Source organism: Scophthalmus maximus, chromosome 3 (genome assembly GCF_022379125.1).
Source record: "Scophthalmus maximus strain ysfricsl-2021 chromosome 3, ASM2237912v1, whole genome shotgun sequence".
Lineage (NCBI taxonomy): Eukaryota > Metazoa > Chordata > Actinopteri > Pleuronectiformes > Scophthalmidae > Scophthalmus > Scophthalmus maximus.
Window position 1 is genome coordinate 25,292,375 of NC_061517.1, and position 15,338 is coordinate 25,307,712.

Consider the following 15,338-nt stretch of genomic DNA (forward strand, 5'->3'; position numbering starts at 1 on the left):
ATATTCATGTTTCGTACCATAAGTGGACGACGTAACTGTCGCGACGGGCCTAATTCCATATCACAGACTTGAGGTTTCACCATCGATTCATCTGACGATTGCTTTCTCCATTAGTCGATGAGTTGCTTTGGTCCAAAAACTGTCATAAAAATGGTGAAAAAAGTCGATCGAAACCAGAAAATATTCCCACAAAAAGGAGCAGAAATTTGGAGAATTTTGACTTTTTCTTTCACCAAAACGTCTTGAACCGATGAATCGATTATCAAAGTAGCTGCCGATTCATTTAGTGGTCGACTGCTGATCGACAAACTGTTGCAGCTCTACTCCCCGCACTCCCTCGACCGCCGGCTTTCCCTCTCTGCCCCACGTTCACCGTGGTCGTCCGCCGCGGTTTCACAGATGAGCAAAAATTGTACCCGGCAGAACTAACCGTCGGGGACTTTCGCCGCGATTGTGATTGTGAGAAGATGCGGTTTCACATCGATGCACGAGCGAGGCCAAGCACAAGTACGCCGCTGTAAAAAATGCGATTGGAACTGCTTCGGACGTGTATGGATGTCACACGACGGTGTTATCCCCCCTTAAGAGATGATTTCATCCTTTGTGTTTCTCCCTGTGATTGTTTTACGCATTGGCTCAATGTTGTGGTGTTCCTGTTTGCATGTGGATGTCCCCTTGCCGCAACAGTTCCTTGACACGCCCACTCCATTCGAGTACCTGATCCTGGCCACCATCATCGCCAACTGCATTGTGCTGGCCTTGGAGCAACACCTCCCGGCCTCGGACAAAACCCCGATGTCGGAGCGTTTGGTGAGTGACCCGCGCGACCGCTTATTCAGGTTCATTTCCCGCCCGAGACCCGGTACACGTGAATATCGCCAGGGGCATTTTGAATGTACCGCAACGAAGGGTTGCCTTTATCTCGCCCTCGCCGGAGCTGTAGGTTTAAGCGGAACGCTGCGGAGCTGCCTCTGATCCCCCGCCCTGTGTGTCATTACGTCCGGTTACCCCTGCCGCACCCTGCCTCCGCCCCCAGCTTCCCTTGTTAAGTCTTCCTATTAGAGAGGCGAGTGCCGCGAGCCTCTCTGAACAAACAAAGAGCGGACGGCGGCAGGGGATTTAAGAATCCGATGCCCCTCCTGGCGTTCAGTATCAAAATATTTGATTTTCAATCCACTGGATAAACAGTCTTTTGACTCTTCGTTTCTCCTGCGTGCACAAGTCCGTGTCCTCACAACTCACTCCTTTCCCACTAAAAGCTTTGTTCAAAGCCAAAAACAAAGGATGATTGGAGAGTATTACCAATACATTAAAGCTACAGTGTGTAATATTTAGAAGACTGTATTCACAGAAATTGAATATATTGTCCATCACTATGTGTTCATATACATATAATCACGATGTTTTTTCGTCAACTCTGAATGAGTTAAATATAGTTCCAAGAGGTGGACCCGACCTCCGTGTGAGTCGCCATGTTTGCTGCGTCGTGGTCAATACGGTTGTTGCACAAAACGCTTCCAGAATACGTTGAATTTTCAGACGCACTGGGGCTTTAAAGGGGCAGTGAGCGATTCTAAAGCAATACACGTTTGTTCAAAAATCTGCGAATATTTCCTCGCCGTTCGGCAGCTGTCGCTTTTGTGCGTGCGCCGGAAAAAAGATTTGTGTTTTTCCGGCGCAGCCCAGGCTCCGTAAATCGAAAAATAAATAAAATGGTGCGGACCGCACCACGCGAGTGCAGTTTTTAAGCATCACTCGTCGGGGTTCGCGGCCCGGTCGGAGCAGAGGACTGAGTTTCAGTATGGACAGCAGAGTGATGCTAATGTGATCGATGTCAACGCCTCTGAACAGCACTGAATGGAAAAATACAAGGGGCTGGCGAGGCGCTAAAAATATTTCCAAGAAGGCCTGTATGTGGAAAGTTATCTCAATTGAATGTGCTCGTGTGTTTTCATTTATTTATTTTTAACTGCAGGACATGTTCAGGTCCTATGGTTGCGACGAAAACACAAAAAAAAATCCGAGGGATCACGGGACACTTAAATCTCACAGAGCCACAGTCTGAAACACTGAAACATTCAGAGGAAATGACGTGAGCCGCTCATTGCGTTGAGAGGTTGATGACGTTGACTCGCCAAACATTCGATTTCATTGACGCGGCCAGATGGAAGTCTGGACTTACGTGAATCCTCCTCACCAGGTTCCTCCCTCTTCTTTCTTCCCCCCTGACAGGACGACACAGAGCCCTACTTTATTGGAATATTTTGTTTCGAGGCCGGTATCAAGATCATCGCCCAGGGCTTTGCCTTCCACAAAGACTCCTACCTACGTAATGGCTGGAATGTAATGGACTTTGTGGTGGTCCTAACAGGGTGAGTAGCACTGGCCTAATGGCTTCTACGGCTCCTAAGTGACAGCGCTGATGGGCAGCAACGATTAATGACGAGTGCGGTGTGTGTGTGTGTGTGTGTGTGTGTGTGTGTGTGTGTGTGTGTGCGTGCGTGCGTGTTACATTTCTAATAATCAGTGGGGCCGAGCCACTCCAGACGGCGGGGTGTTCTCTGTTTTCCTTCCTGTCTGAATAAATGGAGTCTTGAGGTGGTACAGTCGAAAACTGAAGGGAAGTCGCTGTGCACACATGATTTCAGAGAAACGCTTTTGTCTTTCCGCTGCAGCATTACCCATTTAGAAATGATGATGGCCACACGAAATGTACGATCAATAACACACTTTGCCTTTTGCGTTACAGTTATTGTGAATGTTCAGAAGAGATAAGCGGGGATACTGAGAGCTGCTTTCACCCCATTTTTATTCAATACGCCGTTGGAACGTGTTTTAAATGACGAGCGCCACCTGATGACTGATGCATCTGAAATCTCTTCATTAGTTAGACACCTGTGAACCTTTTCAGAATAACTGAGGAATATGGTGATCCACAAAAAACTCAAAAACAAATGCTATAGTATGCTTTGCAATTTTTCTTCTATAACTTTGATCGGCAGAAGGATGGTGTTCTATCCACTTATCCAGTAGTGTATAGGTTATGGGTTCTAAACTTTAACACACCACTTTTCTGTGTAAAGACACAGTATAGACTAGAGGAGCGATGGCTCCCTGAGCTGAGAACGAAGCTACACTCCCTGATGGGTGAGTTCATGTTAACTGATCAAAACCTAAAGCACATGATCCTGACATGGGGGGGAAAAGGTGTAATGTGACAAATAAAAAATGAAATCTCAGCAGATATTTTGAGAGTGGAATAGATTTATTGTTCCAGACTTTCCATGTGTCTTCTCTGATTTAAAACTGATCTTATAACGAACAGAGGGGGGATCACACTAATTCAATTCATAATAAACGTTACAGTTTCATTTTAAAGGTGACATATTATGCTCATATTCAGGTTCATACTTTTAATTTGTGTTACCACTTGAAAAGGTTGACATGGTCTAATGTTCAGAAAAAGCATCAGTGTTCTCACACTGCCCATTCCTGCAGCTCCTCTTTTCACCCTCTGTCTGAAACACCTGGCTTTATTTTAGCCCCGCCTCCCGATACAAACCCCCCCCTGTCTGCTCTGATTGGCCAGCTGGCCCAGTCTGTTGTGATTGGTCAACCGCTTTCAAAATGTGAAAGAAATTTCACGCCCTTTCACCAGAGAAGTGGAGATTCTCAGATGGCAGGCGGGGTTGCCCCCCCAAAGAGTTCAACTGTGACATCACAGTGGGAGAGAAATCTGAACCAGTGGTTCAGAGCCAGGCTGTAGGGATTAGCCATCTCCCAAAAAAAAAAACCGACAGGGAGGTAATTTTTTCGCAGTTTGTGGGCCGGCAGGCTCCACAGATACACACATTTATGTGCACAAACACTGAAAAAGTGATTTTTGCATAATATGTCACCTTTAATCAGTGAAAGATTATTTGATTTTCGAATTAAATCCCCTTATTCATCACTGCAGCTCAGAAATAAAAAAACAAACTTAAGTTATCATCATTTACATTTCGCTTTGTTAAATGTAAACTTTGGTTGTTGCTGTTTTACCTGCAGGTACTGTATCAGCGTTTCTTCTCTTAGCTGAATAGGAATACCGAGGGTTAACTTTGCCAGTGACTAACCAAATGTCAGGTTCAGTGAAACCAGATGAAGAAAAACACATCCTGGTTGTGTTGGGGGTTGGTAGGGGCGGAGGATGCTGTTACGCTGCAGAAAGTCCCCGGCCACTTGTGTTGTTCCACCAGGGGATGGTCCGGCATCGCTCACATAATGACACAGATTTATTTGGCCCATCTATTGGGGTTTGTGCGAGGAATCTCACTGCGGTAAACAGAGCCTCCGTCAATTCCCAGTCCGCTCATCAGTGCCCCCCGGCCCGCCCACTGGAAGTCACCGAGCCTCATTTCCTGTTGGGTGAAGAGACGGTTAAGCAGTCGTTGGAAATAATAAACGCCAATCCACCGGAATGGGTCTGGTTTTGCTGGAACGACGCGGAGATCTCTTTCTGGGTGTGTGTGTCCTTATGGATACATACATCAATTATTTTGTATGTCCTATCCCCTTTACTCCAAAATATTAGTGTTGTGTACTTTTCAAAGCAAACAGTCATGTTACAGATCAGTAGTATTCATTGCAGTTATACATTTGACACACTAAAAATGAAGTGATGGATTACCCACCTCAAAGCGTAACATTGATGGTGTTCTATCTATTTGTTTCATTGCCAGCCGAGCCCATCTAAAGACAGAAGGTCTTGAGTACATATCCAAAACCTGATACCTCCTGTTCCTCTGAGCCACAGAGCCCACAAACGATTCAAACACACCAATGAGCCACACAGTACTGGGCGACATCTTCCTTGTTACCATGAACGTGCAACACTAGGGCTGCAACTAACGATTAACTTTCATTATCGATTAATCCGCCGTGTATTTTCTCGATACATCAATCAGTTTGGTCCAAAAACTGTCATAGAATGATGAATAAATGCCGATCGTGTTGCCCAAAACCCCCAAGACGATGTTTTGATTTGTCCACACACCAAAGATATTTGGTCTGCTGTCATAGAGGAGCAAAGAAACCAGAAAATATTCACATTTAAGAAGCTGAAATTATAGAATCTAGAATTTTTTTCTTCATTAAAACTATTTGAACGATCAACTGATTATAAAAATAGTTGCCGATTAATTTAGTAGTCAATTTCTATTCGATGAATCGATTAAATGTTGCAGCTCGAGCGCATATACACACAGTCAATCCCATGTACACCAACCTGCTGCTACAAATACTCACTCGAGAAACCAAATGCAGATTCATGCACCACTGAAGTGGTGGTCCCCTCGCGTTCTTCTCGTATTCAAGTAATGTTTGTTGAAAACAGAGAGTGATGAGATATTAATGTGGGATGATTTGAACTGACTTACAAAGAAGCCCTTTTCCCTCGAGTTATACGTCGACTGAAAAAAAGGCACTAGTAGATTCTGTGTGCCGGTGCATATTCATGGGATGGTAGCCAACTGGGACGCCTGGCGGCGCCGTACGTACAACAAGTCGATCACGATTGGCTCTCGTCTGGCCGTCAATCACGATGCGCCTGAGGACATTTGCATAATGTTGAGTCCTTTCTCAACATTCCCCTGGTGTGTGGCTGGGAACAAAGCCAGGTCTCATTCACAATGACCTGTACATGTGCTGTAGAGCGGCGCAAGTTAATCGATTAATCGATTAGTAATGGACTACTAAATTAATCGCCAATTATTTTGTTTGATAATCGATTAATCGGTCCAAGTAGTTTTTATGAAAAAAAGCCAATATTCGATGATTTTCAGCTTTGTCTTCAATGATTTTAGCTTCTACAATGTGAATATGTTCTGGTTTCTTTGCTCCTCTGTGACAGTAAACTAAATATCTTTGTCGTGTGGACGAAACAAATAATCGATTAAATTGAGAAAATAATCGTCAGATTAATCGATTATGAAATGAATCGTTATTTGCAGCCCTAGTGTGCTAAATTTATTCCACACGTGGCTCCTCATATGCTTCAGTGTTGTGACGATCCGATCATTGTTACTGTCCAACTCTATTTCTGTTTAGTAGCTTAGTTCAATGACAATCAAATGGGGCCTATTGAAATCAAGTAGGTTATTCTAGTTTCAACATTTGTTAAAGCCAATAGGCTAATTTTGCACAGAAAGTAACAGCCCTAGTATATGCGTGATACAATGAACAATTACGACGATATTGTGTTGGTTATGTGTGTGTGTGTGTGTGTGTGTGTATGTGTGTGTGTGTGTTTGTGTGTATGTGTGTATATATATAGATATATATATGTAGGCCTGCAACTAATGATTATGTTCATTATCGATTAATCTGTCGATTATTTTCTTGTTTAATCGATTATTTGTTTGGTCCGTAATATCTCATAAGATGGTTAAAAATGACGATCGTGTTTCCCAAAACCCCAAGAGGATGTTTCAGTTTACTGTCACTGAGGAGCAAAGAAACCCCCAAAAATATTCAAATTCAAGAAGCTGAAATCAGAGAATTGTGAAAATAGTTTGCGATTCATTTAGTGGTCGATTACTAATCGTTTGACCGATTAGCTCCTGCAGCTCCCTTTATATATATACACACACACACACACACACACACACACACACACATACACACACACACACACACACACACACACATACACACACACACACACACACACACACACAAAAAGGGTAACAGATGGAAAAGCGGCCTTTTTACAGGTTGTCAGGGCATGTGTGTAGTCAGAGCCTCTTCCAGTGTGTGTGTGTGTGTGTGTGTGTGTGTGTGTGTGTGTGTGTGTGTATGGGAGCGGCCCAAGCCTGCGTGATTGAATTCGAGCTGAGCAGGCTGACATGATAACCGTAATTGAAGGGCCAGATGGTGGTTGGACGGCATCCCAACAGCGGTCCGGACGTCTCGGTGTCAGGCCGCACCGACAAGTTGAGCCATGTTGTCGAGGTAGACGCCGGAACGCTCAGCCGAGCAGGACGCACACATGCGGCCAGGCGCCCGCCTCCGACATGCGTGTGCACATACAATAGGCGCACGCATGAAAACAAATCACTTCTCCCTGTGATTGTGCTAATTTCCTGCAGGATGTGCCGTGCAGAAACCCCACAGCTATTAGCCGTTAGCAGTGAGTCCCCAATTATCAGCGTCCAGCTCATTTGGACAGGATTTAAATATCAGTCGGCTCCTGTTGTAACGTGTGTGTGTGTGTGTGTGTGTGTGTGTGTGTGACAGGTTGGCTCTGCCGTTGCCGCAACCAGCACAACAATGGTTCAACTGTTCAATATGTCTGTATATATCTATATCAAAATCCATATTAATCAACCGCTGCAATTAGCTGTGAGTTCTGCTCAACGTTCTTTAGTCATGACAATTAAATATAATTATGATTATCTATCGAGTGATCATTGAATGTGACCATTAGACCATTTAGACATTGAGCAGCACGAGCATTGAAGAGTATAAGTCCGATATTCAGTATCCTTTTAGCTCTGTTTTGGTCTCCACCAACTGCAAAGGAGAAGGGGGGTACTCTTTACTTGACAGCTATTTTACTTTCTTCACCAGATAGTATCCCACTTTGTCTGTCTGCCATTTGGTCTGTCTGCTGTAGATTCTGTACAGCATTTTTTTCTTGCTCCGACCGCTAGTTGCTGCTGGAAATGTGGATTCAACCTTACCGTAAACTTCCAGGCCTTGAGCGCAGGGGTGGGGAACTTTTTTCCTTCAAGGGGCCATTTCATTTTTTATAACGTCCTTCGAGGGCCATACTAAATTATTGAACACGTATATCACTCTCAACTCTCTGATGCAAAGGCTGGAAATGCTTCTTTGGCGAGGCGTCTGACGTCAGATGGTAGTGATGATGATGATGATGATGATGCTAATCCCTACTCTCTATAGCCAAAACAACTTGCTCAAACAGATTCTTACCTTTGGCAGAGCCCCGCATGGCATCTAAAGACTGTAACGGCATCTAAGACACAAACATGATTAGTTGGTCTGTACTCGTTATGTCTGTTGTTTTATTATTGACAGATAACACAGGGAGAACATTTTCTTGCGCAGTGCTTCACTAGTTTTTTCACTATCTTGTACCAATTTCATAATTAATCTGCTGCGTGATGGTTCTTCAAGAATAACTGGTACCACTAGACCGTCCTGTGTGTGATCTCGTAGAAGCTGCTTGTTGGGCACCAAACTCATGCACATGGTAAAGACACCGCAGTCATGCATTTATCTCCCGAGCCACAGCCGCCCCACAAGAATGAACTTCATCCAAGATAGTGCTGGGCGATAAAGTTTTCCTCGATAGAAATATTAGACATGGTCGATATAACTTCGATAGATGTTTTGACAGACAACAGCAGCAGCTCACGCGTTAATGTTTGACAATGACGACGCGAAATGTAAAATTCGAGCGACAGCGTTCCCGAAGAGGACGTCCCGACGGACAAAGCCCCGAGGGCTCAAAAGACCAGGACGTTGTTTAAAAAGAAGCGTTCGAGGAATTCTGTAGTGCGGATATATTTTGGGTATTTAAAGTCTGACAAGAAGCAAAGTAGTCGCATCACGTGCACTGCAGACATTTAGCAGTTGTAGTATACAACTGCATTATACAGCAGCAGTTGTATAATGTTCTTCTCACAGAAAATAAATAATATTTACATTTATTACATTCAATCTGTACTCTATGTCCTTTCTATTGCACATTTTCAAATTATTTTATTTATTTGTTTCCTCTATATTTCACATACTGTACAGTATTTCCCTTCTTTTGCACATTTCCAATTTCTGTAGCTTTCTCTATACCGTGTGGTTTTGCCTTACTCTTACTTTTGCACTATTTAGAATTAATTTCTTGTATATATTACTTACAGTATCTTTTTCTGTTTTTTTTTGTACTATTGCACAGTGGGTCCGAGATAATGTTTTTTTCAATTCCTTTGTATGTCTGGAACAATATTGCAGGAATTGGCAATAAAGTTGACTTGACTTAACATGAATATTTAAACCAAAATCAACTTAAATACTTAACTTAAAATAAGAATTAAATATTATATCTTCACTTCTCACAACCTCCGAGCTTGACAGAAATAGCGATTCGAATTCATACCGTGATACATATCGATATCGATCAATATGGAAAAAAATGAATCGCAATAAGATCATTTTCCATATCGCCCAGCCCTAATCCAAGACAATTTGTCCTTGCAACTCCAAACACAATCGTTTGTCCATTTACCATCTCCGGTCCTCTTGTCGACAGTCGCCATGATGCCCGTCGGTGATGCCAATGTCACGGCAGCACGTGTGTCTCCTTCACCTTATTTTTTTTTAATCATTCTCTCTTATCACAGAAAAAAGAAAATCATTCGTGAGTTTCCCTTTTTGGGGCCGGATGAAACTGTCTTGAGGCCAAAAGCACCATGAAGCCGCAGGGTTGAAAGGAATGACTCTTGGAAACGGTGCTTATTTGCTTTCCCTTCACGTGGGATTTTTAGTCAGATTAATATCATTATAAAGTGTGTGTTGGGCACACGTTCAGCCGAGCTTGGCATGAAGATCAGTGATAGCTGGAAGCGGCTGCTCTGTTAACACGTCTACAGATATGTGAAGCTCACTAATTAATAAAGTAACGTGTCGTCTTATCCCTGCTCAAACAGAAATGCAAAAGTGTTTTCAATCTTATCTCAAAGTCTGGTTCTTTTTCCTCATGCAATGATTATTCATCTGGATGGTTCTACGTCGGGCCTTTCGGGCAAACGGCATCTTGTAGCTCGGCTAGAAAACAGGTTGACGCGACGCGATGTTATCTGGAACCAATTAAACGACAAAGGGAAAAAGAGCGATGACAAAACGTCTCGCATTGTCATTGGCCGGCTCCTGCAGCATCTCGACCTTTTTCTCGTACGTGTGTTTCGTTGTGTTTATTGACTGCAGCCGAATGACGGACCGCTGAGTCATGTCTGAACTTGACTGGCCGTCTCGTCGTTTATGTTCGACCACAAGCCAGCGTGGTGACCTCGCTTCAACCTCGACTCCACCACACGGATGTGAAGCGAACATGTTTCAGTGAGAACGTTTCGGGAGCCGAGTCAGACTCTGAGACTTCACACTTGCACAGGTTGGCGACAAAACTGTACATGCAAGATCTTGCGAATTGGCACAATTAAAGGGGCCGTAAGCAACTTTGGAGAAAGATTGCTTCTTGTTGATTTACTGATAACAAATATATGAAATCACGAAACACTTGGCCGAAGTCCAAATAATACAGATTACAGGATAAGTTTTTTTTTCTTTCATTTATTTCCCTTTTTTTTCACCATTGTATGAATTAAATAGCCTTAATGTGCTTTTTACTTTTTTTGTCTTGATTTTCAAGGGGGAAAAAATCAAATACAAATGTACAATTTATAAATATTTATTTATAGCTTAAAATAAATGAATTAGAACAAAATAGAATTAAAATACTTTTATTTATCCAGTTGTTTGCACCACATTCCACGCTGGCTTCACTTTTCGGTGGCCGAACGTTCGTGTGGAAATATTCTCTGAGTTTTACAAAAAAGTGTATTGGATTAAAATCCCTTACTGCCCCTTTAACGTTCTACCCCTGCAACATACAAGTCTAGCGTTAACGCCGTTGTCCACAGAAGGAGCTGACGATAAATTACGCGCAGTTCAGGGACCATCGTATTCTACCGCCGTTACCACTTTGAGCATGCCATCAACTGATCCCGGCGCACATTACGTCCGTGTGCGTGTGTCTGCTCTCAGGACAACGGGCCTTCGCCGTCCTTCACGAGCTGCAAATCAGATCACACGGCCTGCGTGAACGGAAGAGGCACTGACTCCGACCTCCAGCGTGTTCCAGTAAGATGTGGGGAGTTGCTAATAGGAGCTGTATATATCTGCCTCCCTGCGCTCCCGCCCAGATCGATAGTGCATTGAGCCGAACGCGGGGCGAATAGATTCACTCCAGCACTCGTCTTCATAGGCGGCTGGATCATGGCAGCTTCCTACAGTCGCTCATTCCTACATTACAGCCTGCCACACACACACACACACACACAGCTTATGGGATAACGCTGCTCAGTTGTCAATTGTAATATTGTTCACCAGGAATAAGCTGTATCTGCTTTAAGAATTCAGAATTTCTTGCATGTTTTTTTACACTAAGAATCAAAAATGCTTGAGGTCGTATTCAGTGTAAGAGGTCAGATATAAAGATACAGATTTGCTTGATTTAATAATCTCTCCTTTTTTCTTTTAGAAGCCCTTTCACATACATTTGATTTCAGGTTCCTAATTTTAATTTAAGGCTATCACTTGAAAAGGTTTACACAATCTATATGTTCAAAACACGATCGTGATCACAGTTGAGTTTGCACTGGCACCCTGTCGATAGTCCCGCCCGTGGCCCCCTGGCAGCTCGCTGTGGGGCCGGAGATTGGATTTATGTTCGTGTACTGTAATACGATAGGTCAGAACTTGATATTTGATGCTGTCAAGTCATTTTTATCTCAAGGTAAAGTTAAGGTTCAGGTATTTTTCACACAGTTTTGCTGTTCCCGTTCACAATTCGCTGTTTATGTGAAATTTACGTTCAATATTGTTTTATTGTAATGTGGAAATGTGGATGACACTGAGGATAACGTCAGTGCACGTGTGAGCCCGGCTGAGCTGATGTCAGTCAGGACACGTCCGTCACATTTTAAAGGGATAGTTCGGTGATTCTGAAGTGGGGTAGTATGAGTTACTTATGCATAGTTAATATGTCACCTTTTGTGACCCCAGTGTTGCAGAGGACAAACTTAAACGGCTGTCTGGCGGCAAACTGAAGCAGTACGATGGGTTACGAACGGATATTTTTTATTTTATTTTAGGAAAGCTATTTAAAATCTGGCGCAAAAGACGTTTTGCGGTGGTCCCCTCTGCAACAGTGGGACTGAGACTTACGCTACTTCCACTTCTCCGCCAAACTCCGTAAAACGGCATCGCTGATCGCCATCTCCACAAGGTGACATATGAACTATGCCTAAGTAACTCACAGAACCCCACTTGAAAATCACTGAACTGTCCCTTTAAGACCTTTGGTCCAGTGAGACCAGTATCTACTCGAGGGTGACCTCAGTTCATGTGAAGCCCCGTTCAGAAGGATCACAGTTCCAGCGTAAGAACTGGGCAATTCACTGTAATCCTGTGATACATCAGCTCATCAGTCATTTTAACCACGTGAACTGACACAATGTGCTTGCGTATTCCCGCTGGGACCCTGTGAAGTCTTGACACACCGGTGTCAAACACCTTGATGTGATTCAGTGTGATTTACGCTTCCCGAGGATAGCATTATGTCTGCTGTCCGTTGCGTGCCCATGTGCCGTAAACCTGTTTTGTATAGGGAGGAAAAAGCTTTTGAAACAGTTCAGCGGCGGTTGAACAGGAACTGCTGCCATCTAATTTGGTACAAACGGAACGGGGCCAGTTCACCAGAATGCAAATCAAAATAGGCCAAACAAAAGTTGGGGGAGCTGCGTGTGGCTGACCCATTTAGGCCCTTGTGTCGCTGGTTGCATGGTTTTCAAACGATCAGATTACGAACCGCTCGCGACTCTTTTTTTGTTGATCACACAAACGGTCAAACGGTTGAACCGCGCACAATTGAACAGTCATTAGAAAATGACGGGGAAATGTGTTGCGCAGCGGTCTTGTGATCACCATTGGTGATATCAGTGGCCGCTCTCGAGCAAAGAAGGAGCCCGAAGTTTCCACTACAGTTGCGTTTCTCTCTCGTCAGTCCCTACGTAGTAGTCCTATCTTATTGTTATACATCTCAGAGGAAGGCAGATTCTCTAGCTGCACCCTTAGTGCATGGCGGCTACTCAGTACTAGCACAGTTTTGTGGTTGGCAGTATGTATATGTATATATGTACACACGTGTATATATATATTAGTGTTGTCAATCAATAAAAAAACCCCAACTAATTAATCGCACAATTTGCTGTGATTAATCGCAATTAAGTTTGTAATAATGTAGTAATGTAAAATGATGGATTTAATATAGAATCAACAATAAGGAAGTATTTAAATTCAAATACTATTGTTTTATAGCATCTTTCTAACTTTGAGCACAGATTCTCTCCCGTGAACAACAGGCCAAGGTGACTCACCCGAGGCCTCGCCGACGTGTCCAGATGTCTAGCAGCTAAACATCTGGACACGGCGGGGAGCCATCTCCCCTGTGAGCTGTGACGTTTCTTTCAACAGAAGAGTATCTTGCGATATATTGATCGCCTTCCTTTTTGAGGTCCGTCGTGAAAGTGACAAACTATTCCTGTCTGTATAGCATATTTCCCCGTGTGTCGCTCTTCGGGTGTGTTTTCGTGAAAAAACGCACTTTAAACTCCATAAACTCCTTCCATGTCCGTATCCATCTTTAGCCAGGATGGCTAATGGCTAACGGTCATGCGGCACACGTCGTCAGCCGCCACAGGAAGTGAACAAAATGCGTTAAATAGTTCACAATTAACACAAAGATTAACTCGTTAATGTTGACAGCAATAATATATATATATATATATATATATATATATATATTAGAAATTAAATGTCAATGATTCCTCAGATGTCATTAACAAACCCTTGTGACAAAGAAAGGTAATTGAGTCTCGAAGTTTTACATCTTAGTCACAAATTGTATTCTCAATAACTAAATAAAAAAGAAAACACAAATACCACCACAAAAACAGAACTTTCATTTAGATAATTAACATTTCCATGTCAAACGTAAACGTGAATGCACATCTTTTTCTGCATTGCCTATTCTATAAAAATCAATAAAGTAATAAACAAAAGTTCTCTTTGGCAAACATGAACACTGGTGCCAGTATGCGTGCGAACGGCTCCTATCAGGCTGATATCATCCGCCAACTGATGAATGGGTCGGGCTCCAACCCTGGACTCACTCCCAGTCGCCAGGCGAGTTGGTGTTCGCTGTGTAAACGCCCTGCGATCAACAGAAGATCCTCTCTGTCGGTCTCTCTCTCCGTGAGCATCCACACCTCCCCCACTGAACTGACAACCGGGGTCCCCTGCGCTTTTGCCCGGCAGGCTCACTGAGCTCGTGGTGTGAAAAAGAAAATATATATTGAATATTGACTGAAGACTTTGGAAAAAAGACAAACACGAGATACAAAAAATACTGCTGCAGCTTGGACAACGATGATGACAAAATAGAGGAAATATTGACGTACATTTTGCTTTTGGATAAAAAGATTGAAGTCATTTCACACATCAATGAATCGTTGAATGAAAAGCAGAAATAAAAAGGTCATTGCTTGTACTTTTAATGTAGCTGTACTCCGGGCTAAACTGACTTCATGTCAGCGGCAAATGACACAAATGACTGGCTAATAATTGGGCATGCCGGCCATTTTTCACCAAGGGCCACCAACGAGTCAGCAAACTTAGTACATTACGTCACATTACGTTGATTTAATAGACGGACTCCATCCCGTGAATTACTTTTGGACTAGTATCTTCCGTTCGTTGAAAGGCGATAAGGGTGACACGGCCCAGCAGGTGTTCGGGAGTCAGTGGAGCTGACAGAATTATCTGAAATCCGGACTGCGGACATTGTGACGACGGCTCCGTGGCTGCAGCTCGCCCCACGAGTCTGCCGGAGGCCGAGGCATTTGTGCGGGGCGAGCCACTCTCTAATCAGCTTCTCTCTCTTTTAGAGAAAATGGCTGGAGCAACGAATAAGAATAATTGATTCAGTTTCACGGCGGATGAATTAGCCCAATTGCAGAGTGCATTTTATCCTCTGGGATGAGCCTGTGTACTTTACCCGAGCTATATTATACATTCCACCGTAAATGAAGTGTTGTAGTAAGTCCAGTGTCATCCTATATTATATGCTGGAAGAGGGAAAAGCAGTGCAAACACATGTTTTTTCAGTCAGACAACTCAATCGGGTTCTGACTCCTTGTCAAATACTTGACAATACTTCCTTGAAACAATTACCTGTATTGATCATTTCCTCAAGTCCTGAACATGCATCAAATAAACCACAAGCAAAAAGACCCTGATTGGTCACACCTCCACCTATCTCTGTCTGAACCCTCGTTATCGCCCAGTTTACCTACAAACTTCGGTCCAAACGAATCTCCAACAAAACCTCGCTCGTGGTTCTGTCAGCTTGCCTCGGGATCGTTGGAAGGCCTCGCCATTGGCTGTCATTTTATGTTTTGCGTTGGGTCCTCTCCCGCTGCGAAAGGGGGGGAGCTGCCGCC

General features: G+C 43.5%; 1 protein-coding gene across 12 annotated transcripts in view; it reads left to right on the forward strand.

Annotated features, from left to right (window-relative positions):
* cacna1ba (calcium channel, voltage-dependent, N type, alpha 1B subunit, a) overlaps positions 1-15,338 on the forward strand; it is a 99,108-nt gene that overhangs the window by 1,958 nt on the left and 81,812 nt on the right. For all 12 annotated transcript variants that reach the window (XM_047331187.1, XM_047331185.1, XM_047331188.1 and 9 more), the window contains exons 2-3: positions 705-810; positions 2,233-2,372. In XM_047331187.1, the coding sequence (XP_047187143.1) occupies positions 705-810; positions 2,233-2,372 (246 nt within the window). The remainder of the gene's footprint in view (positions 1-704; positions 811-2,232; positions 2,373-15,338) is intronic.